Raw genomic sequence first — 21,580 nt, forward strand, 5'->3', positions numbered from 1 at the left:
TTTAACTGTACAGCGCTTTGGTCGGTTGTAATGCTGTGTTTTTAAGCGCTCAACAAATAAATATGGTATGGTATGGTCCATCTGTGTTGGGTCAGGTGCCTTTATAGCGCCTTTGTTACAACTTATTGTTTAATCATTTTATGGAATACTTGAATTCTTAGATATTTTGTGATAATGGAAGGGAAACATCCTGAAAAAGCTATGCTGAAATAATCACTTTGACTGTCTCCAATATATCTGTTCTGTTGCCGATGGGAAAATTCAATAATTCAATAATAATTTGGAAAGAATATAGTCAGGCATAGCCTCTGAAAAATCCACATACTTTTCAGCTATGCATGATCAGGACTGTGTTATTGTGTGTACAAAATATACTACCAGAAACCCACACTATACCTTTTCATATGCAGTCTATGTGCGTTGCCTTTCTAAATACCACTAAGAAGATCTCATGAAAAATTACTGAAAAAATGGTGTAATTACAAATTAGATAATGTTGCTATTATTCAGTTTTAATAAACATTAGTACTGTGGCATAAAAAAAGAATACAAATTTATATCATGCTGATCTTAAACTGAAATTAACTGCTTAACGCCTTTTTGTCATTTACAGGACAGAGTTATGCGGCATATATCCTATCCCAGCTGCCCAGAATTGAATTGCTCCCCATTTCACCAGATAACACTCAGCAACAGCTGCTGTAAGGCTTGTAAAGGTAATCCTCATTTCACTTAATAGTATTTTTACTGATTACTGGAGGTAGTGTGTTAGCATAGTAATATTTTTCTAGTGAACTCCATACTGAGAAGTTCCACTTTGTCACATAGATTAGATTCTCAAACATTTTTTAATCTAGAGCTGGGTCAAGAAATGCGTGAAGAAAATTGGTTTAAGGCTTTCATCCAATAATCTATTACCTATTGTATCTGGTTTCATTTTCATTAATCAGAAAAATCAAACATTGTTTAAGTTTTGAGTTGTCTTTTCATGTAAAATAGTAGGTGGATGCCATCTCAAAGTTCCCTATGGTTGCCCATATTTTCTCTGGGTTCTCTGGTATCATTTCATTTTCCAAAGGCATACCCAGACAGCGTCTGAGATAATGCATTCAATTATGTAGAAAGGGCATGCGTACCTTATAACGTGGCCACACAGTGAATTGAAGTTGAGGCTACTATGAAAACATGCACAGTATTTGATTCATTAAAACTTTTCGCCATGAAAGTTTCTTAGTTACACTAAAAAGTAATAATTGAGAGTAACCAGTGTACCATATACCAAGGAAACTGCAAATGCATAAATGTAATAAGACGGGTCTTTAACAGTTGTCACTGTGTTGCACAGCAACATTATTGTCACCAGACTGCACTCCAATTATGTGATTAGTATGTGTCACATGTATGAGGCACTGGTGAAGTGCAAAATTCATGTCTCCCCTCAAAACAACAGCAGAGGCTGGTCTCCGCCGAAGTCAACTGAACTTTTCTGGAGACTTCACATAGCCAAATTGTTGCAATTCAGGAGAAATATGGTTGTGTTAACGTAATAATAATAATACTATGGCATTTTAAGACTGCAGTGTTCTATTTATTTATTTCTCTTCAATTACTGCATATCTTTATTTCTGCTGGGGTTTGGGGATGGCAGGTCGCTTGGCACATAATCAATTTAAGCAATTTAAGGTTTTGTTGGTGTTTTTCCATAATAGTTGATTTATACCATCTAAAAGCTCTTAATATTGATACACACAGAGGACTAATCATGAAACTTTAACATACAGTATAATGACTGAATTTTTTTTATTCAATTGGACCTCATGCCAACTTGTTTTTCACCTGCCTGTTCAGTTCCCCCTTCATACCATAGTGAGGCAACAGCAATTAATTGCAAAGAATTCCATAACCCTTTGCTAGAGAGATTAATCTGTCACTTTCTGTTTGATATTAAAAATAATTGCTAATATGAAGGAATTTGGTTTATTTACTGGACTTAGAGTTATTAATGTAATTAGACATCATTCTGACCCCATCTTCCTGGTCCTAATAATATTGGCTTCCTTTTCACCTTTTTTCATCAGCATCTTCTCAAGTTTGACATAACACAGTTCTTGTGTCAAATCTGCTTAATATTACCATTAGAGACCAATTTCATGATGATCCTAGATACAATCATTACTAATCCAGTAGTAACATTTTCATTTTTTTGAAGAAAGGGCATAAATCTGCACAATCCTTTATCACACTCAGTCAAAAGTAGGCATGGAATGCTTAAATCAAACTGTATTCAAGATGTCCACACTCTGAGTGAAACAGCACACCATGGTGATTGTCTCTCTCTACACTAACTACTGTTTCTGGACTGTTTTGGACCACCCTGCATTACAGAGAAAGTAGTGTGCTACAGAACCAGACAAAAAAAATTAGAATGTTCAAGGGAAATAGCTTCATAATGCAGGTGCACCCGTGAAGACCAAACTCAAATCACAAATTACATGTTGTCTGATTGACTGTGTAATTCAATTTATTCACTTTCAGAATGAAAAAATTTTACAACTGCTAAACAAATATTATTGAGTTATCATTTTTTCTTTTATTTACCTTTGTCATCTAACTCTTGGTTCTCTTGGACTCTAAACTACCAGTGTGCTAAAGCCAGATAGTGAATCTCCCAGGCAATGGTTGCGTCTTTGACATCCCAACAACTTTTTATATAAAATAGATTTTTTTGAAGGCGAGAGATGTTATGTAGGCAGGCATTGCTGCTGCAGCATGCAAAGGGATTCGTTATTGGTTGCCTGGCAACAACTTGCAGTGGGGCTTAGACATGCCACCCAATGTAATTTAAAGTGCAGTAAAAGTTTGGCTTCTGGAAGGAAAAACCATATCTGTGTTTTGTTCTTTCACTTCTTCAGCATGCTACCTCACTGGATCTTCTCTTTGATCATCATATATTGCTCAATGGTTGGAGGAGGACATTAGTTTAGCACTGCCTCAGGGCTTGATATTTGTAACATAGATTAGTAATATATAGAATATATTGTCTTTATTATAAACCCTTAATTTTTTCTTGCATTAGCTGTATGTACTGTAGTATATACTGTGCACTCCATCATGATTCAAACATTATGTAAGATAACCATACAAAAAAAATGGAAACAGCTTTTCTTAGTCCCATTTCCTATTATTAATATCACATGGAGATCAGATATGATTTTTCCCTGTGGATTAATTTCTGAAAATGCTCAGGCAGGTACTGTATCAAGAGACTTCATTATTCTGTGATACATATTCGTGGACAGCAAGCAGGTATGTGATAAGAAGCCTGCTTCGAGCAATGAACATGATTAATCTTTCTCTGCATGATTTCAAATACCTTAAGAATACCAAATCAAAGTAATCATTGGATCTGCTCTTACAAGTTGTTAGCTGTACCTAAGCATTTGTTGAAAACCATTAACAATACCAAAAATAAGGTGTCAGCCGTCAGTTTCAAGTGGCATTTTCACATAAATCTCTCTTAGACTGATTTTTCTTGTCTTTTCTATTAAGCTTCAATGTGAGTAGTGTGCTTTAAATCAGAATTTCATCAGTGTGGCTGTTACTATTGGTTTCTGGTTTTCAAATCTGAACATGTATTTGTCTTTTTAGTGATCTTAAGGAAGGAGTTTCCAAAGCTGAGTGATTGAAACGTTTAATAATAATGGTATAAAAAAGTTATAATACATAAAATATTTTATATCTGAGATTGAACAAAATTCAAGATGCAACACAAATTAAACATGGCAGCAACACTGGAGGTACTTTTACCGACTCTCAAAAATGTTTGCCTCCTTCTAAAACAAAAGCACTCTGTCAGAAACTCTCTTTTTCCCACCTTTCTGCTGTACCTCCATCTCTCATTACTGTACCTATTCATCTCACCAACAGTACATTTTTGTCCTATTTCTCATCCTACTATCTCCTATTTTTCTGTTGGGTGCTGCCATATACTGGCCTCCGCCAATAATCTTTTTTTGACAATGTTTCAAATTATGTCTGCTTATCCAACTATACTGTATACATGTCATTGTTTTAGTGACCCTTTTGACTGCTTATTTACATAGATGACAATCATTAAAAATGAAGATATCTGTTTTAGTTGACTAAAAACTCTTAATGAACAGATAAATAACAGGAACCAACTGAGATGGAGAAAGGTTAACCAAAGTTTGGCAACTTAGCTATGTCTTTCTGTACATGTTTAATTTGCCTTATCTCCTGGAGCAATTCACTCACTTACAAACAACCAAAAATACTTCAAGACACACAATTGTCAGGAACACATATTTGGGTTACAGGACACGGTATATGAAAACTACCAAGTGACTGAACACACATCAGGCTAGATGGACATTGTTCTTTAGCAGCTTTTCAATTCTGAAATCTTGTATAGACCCGAAAATAAGAACATCAAACACCAACCTTCAGAGTTCTACATCTCTAAAATTAAACATGGGAACAGAGAACATTATTCCTATTAAAAAGTTTGTTGACTCTATTCAAACTGATTGTCATTATGATGAAAAGGGTTCAAGTGAATGAAACACCACCAGCTGAGTTCCATACGTTTCAGAATTGGCATGTAGTGATGTGTTAAACTAGGGTCGTGATTCTCCAGTTTAATGTCACCCAGGGATATTAAATACCATAGAGTTTATTTAGGGCTATATCTGGTGGCCTACTATCCAGTCTGAGGTAGATGGCTGCAAGATACAGTATGTAACAGACCAAAATGTAACAAATTACCCTGTAAGACTACTGCATCCTATTGTCCCAGTGAGTCATCCATGGAGAGATATCAATGATATGCCACCTTCTCAAGGACATACTACTACTGTTTTAGCAGAAGTTGACATATTTTCCTAAACTGCTCATTTCAATCTGTTCAAAAACCTTCCATCAGCAGAAGAACTGGTAAAGATCATTCTAAAGAAAATGCTTCGAGTTCAGAGCTTTTCTGGATTAGATCCATTTGTTTGTGACTCACTTTAGGTGATACCTTTGTTCATAAGTGAATCTGACTTCCAGGTGTCATCCTGAGAATAGATAGATAACCGGCAGTCCTAAAAGACAAATCAAAATTTGAAGAAGTAAGAGTGATAATATTTTTGAACAGTTTTCAGTCTGATTGGAATGAAATCCTACCCCTACTCAAAATATAGTAACATGTTTAGAACCTGTTGATCACTAAATTCCATGTCAAAGACTTTGTGGAAAAAAAATATAAAGTTCCAACGTTCAGCTGGAGCATAAGATAGGGCATAAGGTATGGATCACGACATAGGATATACTATTAAGTGTTCCATTCTGCAGAATAGCCCTAAAGTTCATTAGATAATAAAAAATAGGACCCATCAGTCCAACCTTGCATTGTTCATGAATACTGATTTCTTTTTAGATTGTTTATGAAGCATATTTTACTCTCATTTGTTCAACTGAGTTGGGTTTTGTTATAATGTTAAATAAATAAAATAATATAAAACAAACTTGCATTGTCAAGTAATTTTAAAACCCATATATCTTTTCAAGTGTTTCATTTAAAGCACATTAAGACTAATCTGTATTCTCATCCAGTAGGTGCTCCATTACCAGTAATAGTTTTTGGAGAGCCCGAGTGTGAAATACAAAACATTGTTGACTCCCATGGTTTAGAGTCTACAGTTCAGTACTTCATACATTGGAAAGGTTATGGCCCAAGAAGCCACTCACAGCATTCCTACAAGGGAAAGAAATGCTCTGTGTCTGTTTTGACAGCTTCACCATAGATTTATGAAAAAACACTTGTGAACATGTTTGTAGTCCATTCCTCATAAGGGGGCAGTTGGCAGGAAAGTACATTTCATGGTGCTTGCTAGGCAACATGCTCTGAATAAATGTAGCGTGAACTGGCAGCTCAGCTCCAAAACCAAAGTACTTGTTTTTGATTTTTGCTGTGAACTTGGGGTTCCTCAGCACACTAATTCCCAAAGTGACTCAAAAATGCCCACTAGAGGGAGGGAAATCATCATGTCCTGGCTAGTTACAAAAAAAGGGTAAATGGACATCAGAAAACTAAATGATCAACAATATTAAAATAAAAAATTAACAGAACAGACCTACAGGTAAATGTGAAATTTGAATCCTACATATGTGGGAACAATAACAATGCCATCAAAGACTTTTAGCCATCCCTTTGTAGCTATATTTATATAGGTATTATAGTTTTTCTAAACTTTGCCTGGTGATCTTTTTTCTTAGGATACAAGATGGTGAATATAACAGATGTTCTTGTTCTAGCAACATTAACACGTTATTGTGTTTTCTGAGAAACCATCTTGCAAAAATTAACAAAAAAGAAAAATTTGGACATGAGTGTCAGTAGGCTTTACGTACTACGAACCAAGTAACTATAACTATTCTATCAAATTTCAGTAATTATTTACCGCTTTGATGCAGATCTTTCTGATCATAAAATAGGTCATTACGAAAGCAAGCGACAAGAAGAATTCATAATGAATTGCAGAGTTACAGTATTTGAGGGTTCCTGTTTCTGTTGCTTGATTTGGCTCACATACTAATCAGCACATTGTCATTTCATAACAGGCTTAAGTTTTGAGTTTGGTATTTTTCCATCCAGCAGTTTTAGCTCCAGATCATTCTGAAGGAACTGTGACGCAGAGACACACAGACACACATACAAACAGACACATACCCATCATCAAGGGAACAATGTATCAGGGGACACTAAAACGTTCAATACTTTGAAAACCAGAGATCAAATTTTTCAACAAACCCCCACCAATAGATGATAGGTTATGATGGGAGAGGGCGCAAAGCAAAAATAGTACATTCCTTTGGTAAAGTGAGGTCCGCAGCAGATTGGTGTCTTTTAAATGAATAATTGCTAGACTCATCCTCAGGTGGGGGTTTGGTAGCAGGGTAAGAGCAGTTTCTGTGTGTGATGTGGGAGCGAATGGCCCTGCACTTAGTGCACAGGTGCAGGATCACCGCAGCTGTGCCACATCCCCATTTTAAAAGGAGAGGACGAGTGCAGGAAGGGGAAAGAATCAAAGGAATCAGCATGTCAGAAATTGATCGGGAGGAAAAAGAAAAACAGGAGAGACAATCGAAAAGAAAGGAGATTAAAATGATGGAGAGAGAAGGCAGGCGCAACAGAGAGCCAATACGAGTAGGTGAGACAGAAAGAAGCCAGACAGCCTGGAGGAAGTCCCCTAAGGGAGCGTGCGGACAGTCCTCAGGGACTGATGGCCACTCCAGCTGAGCAACCTGGAAGCTGGAGTGACCGATGCACGCTGTTTGGTTGGAGTGACTCACCGCAGGGAGGCAGCATGGTTGCAGGGGAAAGAGAGGCTCAGTGTGGAGCTATGGATTGTGAGCCTGGTAGCGGGAGTCGGAGGTTCGTGGCTGGTGCAGTATTGAAGGTGGGCTGAACTGCCGGATTGGCACCTCCTTGGCTGCAAGGACCCATTTATGTTAAGCTAAGGAGATATCCGTTTCTAGAGGAGTGCAAAGGGGTTCTTGCTGTTAAAAACAGCTGCCTGCTTGTTTTAATGGAGTATTTATTTATTTCTCTCCTGTTTTTATGGATTTTTTATTAGACATTTAATGCACTTCACAATTTTGGACACTATTGTTTTTTTTTTGTTTTTTTTTTTTAATAAAAGCACTAAGCGCCCTTCCACCATCACCTTGCTTTGCGTGTGATTTGTCCTCTTCTGCCAAGCTTATCTGGTTACAATATCTATGATGTCAGTTTCAAGAAGCTCCCAGACAAGAGTGGAAACATGGAGCTAACCCGCACTGTCACAATTCCATGGAAAAAACAGTGTGTGAAATATAAAAGTAATGTTGAATATAAAAGTCAAACATAGCTAGACTTTGACATCCAATACAATTTTGTTCTAGTTAAGCAGCAGTTCTTAAAAGACTTTCTTCTACCTCTTGACTCCACTTAACCATATTGACTTTGAAAGTGGATCTCCACTATTCAGTATTACTAACTTTATGTGTACATTTTTTGGGCTCATGTTAAGGTACACTCCTAAAAATACTAGTTCTTTTAATGGTACTGTATGGTTCTTAACTGGGCTGTGTGGTTCCCGGTTCTTTTGATATGAGGTTAGTTCTTTGTGCTTTGAGAAACAAACCTGAAATCTTTAATGTATGGTAGGCTGTAGGATGCTAACAGATTAAGAAAACCCCAGCTAAACCTGTGTTACTGGATGTATGCAGCAAGAGTCCTTTTAAAATCATGACCCATTGATATTTCATAAAGCTGTTACCATCTATTCATCCATTTTACTGTATGAAGCCTGTTACAGATCTAAATAAATAAAAGTTCTTTCTGGAACCTTCATGTGGATGGACTTTTGGAAACCAAAAATGGTTCCCCTATGGCATCACTCTGAAGAACCATTCTGACTCTTTTATTTTCAAGAGTATAGGCATATAGTATGTCTCATCAATTTCAGATTTGATTTCTAAGCTGGGTAAATATCAACAACAAAATAATTTTTTCTTTGTGATAATATGAAGTTGCAAGTTAGCATTTCCCATGAAACAGAATAGATAGATACTTTATTGATCCCAAGGGGAAATTCACTGTTATAGTTATGAATAGTGTGATAGTATGTACTTATTTATTATTATTATTATGTACTTATTTATTAAGTGCATATAATCTATGTGTTCATTTGTTCCTCTGTAAGAATCATATTTAAATTATTTCATCTTTATTTAGTCAGAGAAAGCATTTTTAAGTGAAAAAATCCTTTTTGTGTTTATGTATTATAATTAATTATGTGTTAATTATTTGCTGCTAATATAACTGGTGTTTATTATGAATGGGTATTACATTTTCAGTCTTCTGTGACTTTTTTTAATTGACCAGTTTCACACTATGCAAAATAGAAATAATCATCGTTTAAGTACCTGTCTAAATTAACCCACAAAAAAAGTAATTATAAGCACCAACAGAAACAGTCGCATGACTGATTCTGTGAAAACTTTCAAGGGGACACCCTCAACGCCCCACCCTGCTGCTAGACTAGATTTTTGTGGGAAACACTGCAATCCATCTTGCTTGCTTTGTCCTTTAAGCAGGTCCTGCAGGTTTTGGTGCTACCACCTAAGAGACCTAGTCAAACCAGTTTTATCAAAAGGACCTTTTCCTGGTATGACACATACCATATTGTGTTCATCCAGATTTTGGAAACCTTACTTCATACTTGTTTTTGCTGTGTATGCTCCTGTTTTTGTACATCTTTCCAGAGATTCAGCATCAGTATCCTGGAATTGGTCTTCAAAAATATACAATATAGCCTAAAATTAATAGATAGAAGTGTTATGTCAGTAACAGAATAGAGTGAGAATATTTTTGTGGCCGAAATTAAAAAAGAAGTTTCTGCATACTTAATCTATACTTTTAAATAGATTTCTTATATTTTACCAAATAATAAAATAAAGCATGCAGATGGTCCACTAGCTGGTGCTTCCCATATTTATCTGTGGAGGGTTGTGATCTTTAAAAGTGAAAGACCACTAGAGCAAATTATTTTAAACTACTTCTCTTAATTGCTTTTTAAATCACACTGTGCTTGCTTTGAAAGCCACTGAAGAAAAGTGATTTGACATTTGTTTTAATTTTAATTTTTTTGTATGTAGGATACGACTTCTGTGCTGAGGACAACAAGTGCATGGAACATTCTGTGTGTATAAACTTGGAGGGTGGAGCATCATGCATTTGCAAAGATGGATTTCGAGCACTTCGTGAAGACAATGCTTATTGTGAAGGTAAACCATAATAGATAACACTGAATTTTAAGTTTTAATGTTCTTTCATATGTTACATTTAAGTCATAATGTTTATTGCTAGGTCAAATTTAATTGCCCTTACCTGCTGTGAATCTGAAGCCTCAAATGAAATAGGTTCCTTTTGAAGAAAGATTTCAGTAAATCAGTGGTGCAGCTGATTCAAATGGAATTATATGTGGTGCAAGTCTGTTATGATGTCTGAATATTGCAAAGCAATTTGGTCATTTTTTTCTAAAATTAGTTTTGGTGGGAGAATAAAGGACAACACAATTGTGAGTTATTACAAAGTAAGAGATCCAATGGTTGCATGTTGCACAATTTACAGGGTCTAAAGGAGCTACCATGATGCAGAATGTTACCTCGGTCTAACAGTGATTTCTCAAAATAATCAAGCAGCTTTTCTACATCATGGACTAATAGAATAAACTGACTTGTTAAGCAGCAAGTTGTCATATTTACAATAATTGTGTTTTTTAGTTAAAAGACCTTGATAAAGAAGAATGGCAACACCACTAAAAACTACAATTCATGACCATGAAACACTGTGTGTAAATATAGTACAAAAATTCGCAGTGAACCTTTTTAGCTTGGGACAAAATACATTGCATTTGTTATAAGAAATATTTTCATCTGGGAAAGGTATAATACTTAGCAAATATAAGATGATAAATTTCTTTAATGGACTTTAACTGGTACTCTCAAGTCATCCTCAAACCCACAGTGACCCCATGGAGAAAAAAGGTGTGTTACTGGTGTATTCATAAATAAATAATACGTACAAGGAAGAGAATGTGAGGAAGAACTCAAAGAGTTAAACAAGAGGGAGGACAATGAACCTACTGCCTGTCTTGGCTCTTTCTAACAGGTTCTTGAGCCTTTCTCTATCAGATAGTTTTGCTGTCACACTTACTCATCTCAATCACAGTCCAGCCTCACCATTTGCTACCTCCATCGTCTTCTTTCTGGTCTCCTTGCTTTCTTTTTCTTCAGCCAGTTAAACCTTAGTATGACTCTCCTCCTGACTGTGCATTCAAATATACTACTGGATTCTGATTATGTAAAATAAGAAATAAACTAGGGTACGTTCTTTTAATAAAGTTGTAGTAATTTTAAAATGTTGAATTTGAATTGTGTGATGTGCATAAAATGAAGAGCTTCAGCATGCAAAAAAATTCCACTATAGCACTTCACATATGACTCTTAATACAGTAAAACTGCCAGAATTAAATTAACACTCTCCCCACATATGCGCTTTTAAGGGTTACTTTTACATTTTAAGTTATTTTAACATTGTCGATTTTGCTGTAACTTTTAACTGTATGCACAGGTTCCTTGGGCTGTGCTGTGCATTGTGCTACAGTATATGGTTGAAATGTAATTTAAGAACTGCATGTTGTCAAATAAGTAACTTTGCAAATTATACAGTTTGAATTGTATTTTTGAAACATCTGGTTTGCCTTTTTATCGTTTTATTAGAGGTTGCAAGATCTTGTCAATGTGTGTTTACATTTTAAAACATAAAAGTGCTGGCTTTGTGGTACATTTGAAAACTAACTTTTATGACAACTGTGGATTTAGTAGCATGTTTAATCAGAAGTGAAAGATTTTTGGAAGTCTAAGCTTTAAGAAGGAGAAAAAATCTAAACATATTTGTGAGATGCAGGGATTAAAAAAAAAAAAAGAATGGTTGTGCAATTCACCTCATTGCTCCTCGCTGTTCTTGACAACCTTTCATCCCCAGGGCATGTGGTTTTCTCTTGCATATCTTTTTCATCTTGAAATATCATCTCCAACCACTGTTTCTGAACTTACTGACTTTTGATGTGAATGGCTATTTTCTGTTCTATAGATAACTAGACTAAAAACACTGAAAAAAATGTTACACTTAAAAATATTCAATTTTTTCACTACATGTTGTGAAGAAGATCATAGACAAACCTGAAAAACTTATTTCAGTCATAGACTACTGCATCTACAGTGGGGATGATTGTGAATACATAATGATTACTGCAGGATATGAGATGGTACAGCAACAGCAGAAGTGTTTGAAAATGCTATAATGATTATTAAAAATAATTCAAAGTTTATTAGAATATCTATGAATCACAATATCTGCTCCTTTGTGTGAAGAGGAACAGGAGGATCACTTCCAGAGCCCTACAAAATGACCTCCAGCTGGCTACTAGTATGCATGTTTCTAACCAAACTGTCAGAAACAGACTCCATGAGGGTTGCATGAGTTCCCAGCATCTTTTTGTGGGACCTGTGGTTACACCCTATCACAATGCAGCTCGATGAATACTTACAAGTGAATACACAATTAGCAGTTCTGCCATTGGCACCCAGTTCTCTTCACAGATGAAAGCAAGCTCACACTGAGCACATTACTGCAGGGTAGGACATGGGATAACACCAGCAGCAGTGATTGGTACATACAGACATGAAAGAGTCTGGAGACATCATGGTGAATGTTATGCAGCCTGCAACATCATTCAGCATAACCAGTTTTGGGTGTGGGTCAGTGATGGTCTAGGGAGACATACCTTGGAGGGTCACACAGACCTCTATGTCCTAGGCAATGGCAACCTGACTGCTGTTAGGTACCAAGATGAATTCATCAGAGCCATTGTCAGAACTCACACTGGTGGAGTGGGCCCTGGGCTCCTCTTTGCACAGGACAATGCCTGGCCTCAAGTGGACAGAGTATGTAGGCAGTTCCTGGATGACAAAGGCATTTATGCCATTGACTGGCCCACACATTCCCCATACCCAAATCCAATTGAGAAACTTTCGGATATTATTTATCGGTGCATCCAACGCTGCCAAGGAGCACTACAGACTGTCCAGGAGCTCACTGATGCTCCAGGTCTGCGAGAAGACACCATCTGCTGTCTCATCAACAGCATGCCCAGACATTGTCAGGGGTGCATACAGGCTCGTGGAGTCTATACACACTACTGAGACACATTATGAGTTGCCGTGAAGAAATTCACGCAAGTTGGATTAGCCTGTGATTTCAGTTTTTGACTTTGATTTTCATTGTGTTGTTGAATCCCTCAGTGGGGTGGTGATTTTGATTTCCATTGACCGTTGTTACATCATTTTGTTCTCAACCAATTACACAGTATTACTCGGTAAAGATTTTCCACTTGAATAATTTGTTCATCAAGATCCAACATGTGATTTAAGTGTTCCCTTAATTTTTTCTAGCAGTATACAAGCCACAATTGTAAAGAAATAACTGATTAGAGAGATATGGAATCTTTTAATGTAGGTTTTTTAAAAGTTTAATTAAGTGTAGACATTTTGTTGGGCTTTTTGTTGGGTTATTGAAGAAAATATTAAAATATGGTATTGTGTTTTTATTGTTTTTTGAGATTTATAAACTCAGTATAATTTATTTCAGATCAAAACCAGGAACTTTAAAACAGACATTTACTTTATTTTTTAAAACTGAGAATTAGCTAATGATTTAACTTGGTACAATAGATATTCAAACTGTCAATCGAAACTTACCTGTACCCATTTGCCCTCAAAGGAAAATGTTGCCCCTCACTTCTGTCACTCTTAAACTAAAGCATAGGCAGGCATCCCCTTAATAAGTAAACAATGAAAAGGACATAAATATCATTGTTTGTTCCATTTTTTAAAGTACAATTCATACTAGCATTGTCATAGCTGATATTCAGTTTGTTAACTTGTGAAAACCTTTGGTTCAAATAAACTCAATTATAAATACCACCGCTCATATTATTATATTGTTCCCACTTTTCCTTCATATATTGTATAATGCTCCATTGCTGTTTACTTTCTTACTAACTGAAATCCAGTCTCATATAAAGTTCAGAAACAATTCTTTTTTATCCATTTCCAAGTAGCATGGCAAAACATTACCAAGAGGTTAAACTCCTTGAAGTGTTGCCAAAAAGCCCTAGGCAGACTGTAAGCCGTAATGTTGCCTCTTTAGTATGCACACTCTAAGAAAAGCCATTTAAAATGCCAGTATTTCAATTGTGATAATATATGAAGAGTACTTTAAGCATTACTTCTAAGTATAGAAAGCTTGTATTGCAATGTGTTTCATGTGAATGAGGGCAGTACGTTGATGGAAAGTATCTCAGCACACAATGACCACAAATAATCATTTAATGCTTCATTTATTCCTTTCTAAATGCTACATTTTCCTAAACCTTTAAAACAAGTAAAGAGTCTCTGGATGGTTATTATCTTTGTTAACACACACTAAATATTGCAAACATTTGAAAATTTTGTTAAAAATTAAATCCTGACCAGAATTTAATGAGATGCAACATTTTGAAAACAACCTGTTTCTGACAAAATATATCAATTCAACAATTCTGATGGAAGTACTTTTAATTAGTTCCATGTTAATACTTCAGTTTTAAATCCATTTACAGTATTTATTCATTTATACTTTTAAACTTTTTATTTCATCCAGTATCTTCAGATGTCAAAATATCAGCAGCACAATTTATGTACTTACCAGGAAAAAAACGCAACCATTTTTTATGAATTTTGACTATGCATACTTTAACCTTTTTCCATTTTTAGAGCACAGCAAGTCTAATAGTGAAATTAATTTCACTATTTATCATCCATTTGAGAGCACAGTTCAATTACAGAGGCTTTAAATCTGCTTGTTTCTACTAGCTGTTGTTAAAGGGTATATTTTTTCTGGGTACCCTACTAAAATCTCTTTCTCTGTATTTGAGGAGATCAATAGACTTCATGCAAATCTTCCGGATGACAACCTCAAAAAGCAAGACAATAATATGAAAGCTCGTTTATCTTAACTGTGGTCACTTTCTTCCATGTCTTAGCTTGGCAGCTGCCGCAGGCAATTATAAAGCTTTAGAACGTCTGTTTAATTAAAGATGCTATCGTTGTCTATTTTTCAGTGATAGTGTAGTTTGTCCTTTTCAGGGATCTTATTACCAAGGGCAAGCAACAATCATCTAGCACAACTCTAATGTAAATGATCTTGACAACAGCCAGTAAACTGTTGTGGTTTTAGCCATACTTTTATGTATTTTATAAGCAAATCCAAGCAACTTGTGGTAAATGTGACCAACACCGGACAAACATAGACAAGAAAAAAAAAATTGTACCTTACATTACTGTGCTGATCTTATGTTCTCACATGTGCTATGGCTGCTGCATTTGTTTCATCATGATTCTCACGTAGTCATTGAGAGCTTACATTTTAAACCTATATTTATATAGAGCTTTTCTCAAAGTCTTTGCAAAAACATAATGTATGGTTGTATAATATTGTGAAAGAGGCCTCCTGGATTAACTGTGTTATTCAGAAGGATATATTGTATAAAATTTCATAGTATAATTGACGTAGCAGCTTGACGTCAATAATGTCATAGGCAGGTTATTTTCTGAAGTCGAACAAAGCCAAAAATATGCTCCTGTCCTGAGACTAAGCATTGCTCACCATTTTGATTTTGTATACATCAAGGCTGCTTTTGATATTGTTGTAAACTTAGGGGTCCCAAAAGCACACAAGTCCCATAGATACCTCCAAAAATTGCCCTCTAGTGGGGGATTACCATCCAAACCCTGACTAGGTACAAAAGGGAGCCAAAAGAAACTTTATAAAATAGCCTCACCAAGTACAAGAAGCCCCTTAGAGCACAGAAGGAATTGCCTGACAAGTCAAGGAAATCCCAAGCAAATACAGTCACAATACAGAACCACAAGGTAATGTCAAAAACAGAGCACAGGTTCAAAGATCCGGGAAATTACAGTAAGCACAAAACAAAACACAAGTAACACTTCACTCCTTAGTACAGGGGTCCCCAACTCAGGTCCTGGAGGACCCCAGGGGCTGCAGGGTTTAATTCTAACCCTTATTGTTAGACCCTGTTTTTGCTGCTAATTACCTTTTTTGAATTAATTTTAATTGACTTAAGGTTTGTTCCCCTGAATTTCTTCATCTTCCTCTGATTTGCTTCATTTCTTTCCTTAAATGGCACCCAAACAGAAATTAAATGACAAATGAGTGAGCCAACAGAAGACCAACTAAGTCAGGGCCTCAAACTCCAACCAATTTCACTCCAACTGGTTGCTTAATTAGGCACCGATTCTTGTAGTTAATAAGCCCTGTTCTTTAATTCTGTGGCTTGTTGCTGCTCTCACTGTGCAATAACATACCTACATCTTTTCTAAGAGCAGTATTAAAATGTTTTGGGGACCTGAGATAAGCATTCCTAACACCATCATCTTTCATTATTTTCAGATATTGTATGGTTGACACAGTTTGCTGGTCATGTTTTGGTTCATTTTGTATCTCATTATTGTTTGGCTGCTAATTAAGGAAAAATAAACAATTAAGAGCTCTGAGTCTTCAAGAGCAAATCAATTAAAATGAATTCAGAAGAAGCAAAAACAGGTCACTAATTAAGAAAAGGGTTAGAATGAAAACCTGCAACCGTTGAGGCCCTCCAGGACTGGAGTTGGGGACCCCTGCCCTAATGCATTTTAAATTAACTACCAAGAACTATGGGACAATCTCCAGATTTATAGGGTGGGGGGGATAGGGGTAGTTCCTGGCAGTGATTGGCAAGTGGCCCTGCCTCTTGGGGAATCACCCACAAAATACTTTTAGCATAACCAAGGCATTTTATAGTAACAGATAAAAGCACAGAATAATGTATATAATAAACAAAAGAAATATTAATATAAACAAATGGCACAAAAATGGACAAAACAGACAAGAAACATGCCTTTGAACCCCAGCCAAGGGAGAAATGCTGGCTGAAACGCAGCAAATATTCTATTAAACTTTGCTGTACCAAATCATTTGCCCTATCCCTTCAAAACCATTTTCTGAATTCTCATTTTCCTGGTAAGTCTGATGTGTCTGGTCTTGGAGAGCCGTATAATATTTTTCTTTGTCTGTCCGAAACACTTTTAGGTTGCAGAGGTGAAAAACACAATCAATTTCTGCGAACAAGCATAACTCATATATAACTCTTTCAATGACTAAACCTAATGGTAGAACATGCATGAAAACTGAAAAGCAATCAAGAAGTCAAAAACCAAACAAATCAAATCACAAGACTTTAAACTTTTGATCAGTTTGGAGGCTAACTTTGAACATGTTTATCAGGAGGTCCTCAAAATGGTTTTGGTGTGGAATTTGATGTCGCTTTTAAGCATATTGAAGGTAACATAACCCCATGTGGACACATGAACAACAGAAACACACATTCAAAATGAAAATGAAAAGAACTACATGACTTTTTCTCTTGACCATGACCTTGTAGTGTACTAAGCAGTGCACTGCACCAAATGAATCATTCAGAACCTGAATCAAAAGCTTAGTGCACCTCACTTTCTGAATACTTGTCCAGAACAACGGAAGGGGGTGTTGGAGTGTGCAGAAACAGAACACTTGACACCACATATTTCTACTAAAATGGACACTTAATGAAATGAGAATGATACATTTATAAGTAACTTTGCCCACCTACTGATTTCTCTTTCCAGATCTGGGAAGGGAGGCACTCAGAATTACTTTCTGTTTTGTATAAAACTCAGTGTGCAAACATATATAAACACTTGGTTTGTAATCAGCAAACTTCTTAGAGGAATAATTGCCATACTCCATATTTTTATGTGCTTTCACATTCTACTTTTACATTTCTCATTAAAAATTCATAGCTGTAATTTTGACATCTTTAGTATTTCATAACCATAAAATATTTGGTGGTGTTTCTGTCAGACTGGACTTAATGTGAACACTTTGGCCAAATGTAATTTTTAGAAATCTAATTGGTATATCAGATATCACAAATGCTGGGTACTCCCAAAATATCCCCCACTCACTATTCAGTGGATACTTTTTAAGCTATACAGCTTTAAAGTATGTGTATACAAGCAAAACAGACAAAACACTTTTTGATGGAGCAAATTACTAAAAATATGTTAACAGTCTGAAAATGTATTTTTGAATGTCATTTAACTGCCCATCAAGCCATCTTCATAACAATACAGTGAAGCTTACAGATGTTAAATGAGGATAAAACTAAATGAACTCATACTTACTTCAGAGATGTAACACAAAATAACAGGCTTTATTATTATATAAGAACAATTTGAATCGGGGAGACAAAATGCATTGTTTTTAACCATGAGGCAGGGAAAAAGAACAGATATTAAGTGTGTTACAACCAGGACTATAACTTAAATTGCAGGGATGGCCTTGTGTGCATAGCTCCTCTCCTTAAAATTTTGTCCATCAGTTAAGCTGCCATCTGCTGCACTGTAAACACATTATATAATTTTAAGACAACATTTACTTCATTCAGGTTTACAACTGCTATGCTGATCCTTATGCACAGTCAAAAACCTCAGTCCTGTCAGTCTTTCCTCGGTCAATGTGCTTTTAAAGTACAGTAGTTCTTGATAAATACACTCTCTACCAAAATAGCTGGAGAGCTATTGCAACCCCCATTAATACCAGGCAAAATAGCTCTCTGCTTCAAAGATAAAAGCTCAGTTGGGTGTTTAATTATTCCATCTTCAGATTTCTAATTCATTATTCAATATGCTCCTGAATGATAGTACTTGGTGAGGAAAGTGTGGTGCCAAATTAATTAATCTATATATTGTAATACTAGACATCCTCTCTGGCATCAAGCCCTTCTACAGAAGTCATAAAGTGATGCCATTGCACTATCATACTCATTCTGATGATGTGAGTTTTTAATTGATTAAAAAAAAATCTTGACACATAATATAGTTAAAAGTCATTTGATAGAAATGGAGTATGTATTCATTGTAAATATACAGTAGCTAACAGTAAGTGTAAGTGTGAAAGGCAGAGGTACCATGAAACTCTTTGGAGCTCCTAAAGGTCTGAAGTTGTGTAGTGTTACTGAAAAGAAAATTGGAAAACATGTTATAGTGTTAAAAATCATGCAGTGCCCTTTATTAGGTTTGTAAAAAAAAGTAGTATCCAACAGATAGCTCTTCGCATACTAGCCAAAGCTGTATGCGTGAATGGCAGCAGCCTATCCAGCAGGGTAGGAAAATGCATCCTTGTGACAAAAAAAATAACTATCATTTGCTGACAGTGTTTGCCTTGGTCTAAGTGAAAAATGTGATGGTGGATACCAGAAAGTGACAGAGGTTGCTGATACCATGATATTCATTGTGTTCATATTGAAGGAGAACCCTGATTTAACCTCACAATAACCTGCTTCTACTTTCTGTGGTCTTAACAAAATGGACTTGCTACACTACTCGGTGGTAGGGTGGAATTATGCTCTTAAGTGTGTAAGTGTGTACTTCTCATGTATAATAGCTGTCCTACATGATTCTGGTTAACAGGCATGGCTTTGTTTTTGCATTTTGTGTATCCGTATATGTTATATATATCCTAACATTATCTACAAATAATTTATTGTGTATTTTATAGTACCAGAGTAAGATTTCATTGTTCAGCCAACAATGGCATAGTATCAGGACCACATTGGTTGCCATAGTGCATTGGACATTGTTGTATGTGTGAGAGACACTGTGGACAAGATCAGTTTTGATGAAAAAATTGGAAACAGCATGGTAGAAACGTACTTGGGTTATGGGATGAAATTACAAATTCTACACAGCCATTGATTAGACCTAGATCCAAAGGTACTGTCCTAAGGCAGCAGTAACCACTACAACACTGCCACCCTAATACCACCATGATAAACATGTAAGTTTACAATGGTGTTAACAGTTAGGATAATGTTTTCAAAGTTGGTGAAGGACCACATCAGTGTACATCTGGCAAAGGAAGTAAAAAGATTATTCCCTATGTTGCTAAAAAGAAAACACATTTAGAGACACAACATTTCAGATGTGTAGCCTTTGTTCTACATTATACTGTACATGTACAATTGTATATGAAAAGCTGTATAGACTTAAATACAGATTAAAACACAGAGGGTGTTCCAATGATGATGCTCCACTAAACTTCAGCTCCTGATTTTAATATACCTCCTATTGTTTTTTCCTATAGTCTGTGGATGTTGAAATAATTTGTGTCCTACAAAAAGTATAATTTGGTGGACTGGTTTAAAATCCGCAACTACTAACTCTCTTTGTGGTCTTGAACAAGTAAATAATTTGTCAGTGCTTAACCTATAGGAATGTCTATTCAATATTTCAACTTTAAGAAGGCGTTCACTGTAAAGCCCCCTACAGAATGGTGAATGACCAGAATGACAATAGATTTCAATGTAATTATAACAATATAAAGTGAAGTAAAAATTGGTATCTGCTTAATTATTTATAAAGTAACAAAAAGAACATGTTAAATATTTCCAGCTTGAAGGTACTCTTAATCCAACAATTTCTGTCTCTGTCTCTCTTCATGAATTTTCAGTCATTCAATATTATTATTTATCTGCTTTCTCTTTTTCCCTCTAAATGGCCCAGATTCTCTTATGTTAAAATACGAAAAAGTGTCCCGCCTCCACCGACACGACTGCATTACGTGGTGAAGAGAAAAATGATCAAATTTGGTACTCACATTTACAGAAGATGCTGAAAGTGATCTCCTTGTGCGTCAATACATCTCTGTGCCTGTTTTTGGTGGCAGACAAGACAAGAGTCATCTCGGTGGAGGCGGGCCACTTTTTTGTGGGCCACCCAGTACTTCAGAGTTATTTCTCTGTTTAGTTGTGAATCGTTTCCAAATCTTTACCTTGCTTGCCTGTCACTTCAAAAAACATATTAGTTTGTCACTTTCTATGTGTTAGTATTCATATTCCCAACACCTGCAACCTGCTTTATTCTATTCGATTTTAGTCTTCACAATTTAAAATGTACATCTTAACTACCTGAAGCAATCGGCGTTGCCTAGGTATACAGTATTCATATAATGGGTTAACATAGGAAAGCAAATATTTATGTTTTCTTAAATGTTGACCCCTTTATCCTATCTGACTGAAATGTCTCATCCATCATCTACATTACCTGTCTAATACTTACCAGTTTACCTGTTGTCATGAGTCCACAATTTTTCTTTTTGTTTCTGATTGGATTCCATAATTGCTGTACCTCCTTGCTGGTTTGGAACCATGAATGCTACTTCTTTGTATTTCCTAGATTACTCTGGTTTCTCAAACTGATGTTTAAACCCAAAGTAATAAACTGGATGGCTTGTTGAATCATGACATATACGCTGGTAAATGTATTGTATTGTTTTTTGTGTGTTGTTCCCTCTTTTTAACCCCTATTCATGATGAGACTTTTTTGAAACTCAATAAACTCTACATGTTAAACTGGGATAAATGAAACACACGTATGAAATTTCCTGAACATCCACTCTGCTGTTTCGGAATAATGCAAATTTATGTGTTGTTGGCACTTCCATTATGACAGATCAATGAAATTGTTCTCACTCTGTAAAGACTATATCTTAAAATGCATGAACAATATTGTAAATACAAAATTCCATGAAATCGATTGTCATTTTTGAGTGATGCTTGATTTTTGTGTTGGTCCCCCATCACATTACACTCACTTCCCCCACTGCTGTTTCCACTGAATCACTGATGTGGAATGTAGCCTTCATTGTTAGTTAGGCCAGTTGTAAATAATGCCACATTCATTGCCACCAGCTGGACTGTTTTGGTGTTATAACACACTTTTTTGTTTTGTACAAGATACAACCACAGCACCACCATTTACAACCCGATTTCTA

At 35.9% G+C, this 21,580-nt stretch overlaps 1 protein-coding gene across 2 annotated transcripts in view; it reads left to right on the plus strand.

The window, feature by feature from the left end:
* The window catches only part of nell2b (neural EGFL like 2b), a 369,230-nt gene that overhangs the window by 120,376 nt on the left and 227,274 nt on the right, over positions 1 to 21,580 (plus strand). For both annotated transcript variants that reach the window (XM_051920793.1, XM_028810691.2), the window contains exons 11-12: positions 614 to 716; positions 9,703 to 9,831. In XM_051920793.1, the coding sequence (XP_051776753.1) occupies positions 614 to 716; positions 9,703 to 9,831 (232 nt within the window). The remainder of the gene's footprint in view (positions 1 to 613; positions 717 to 9,702; positions 9,832 to 21,580) is intronic.

Source organism: Erpetoichthys calabaricus, chromosome 1 (genome assembly GCF_900747795.2).
Source record: "Erpetoichthys calabaricus chromosome 1, fErpCal1.3, whole genome shotgun sequence".
In the NCBI taxonomy this organism is placed as follows: Eukaryota; Metazoa; Chordata; class Cladistia; order Polypteriformes; family Polypteridae; genus Erpetoichthys; species Erpetoichthys calabaricus.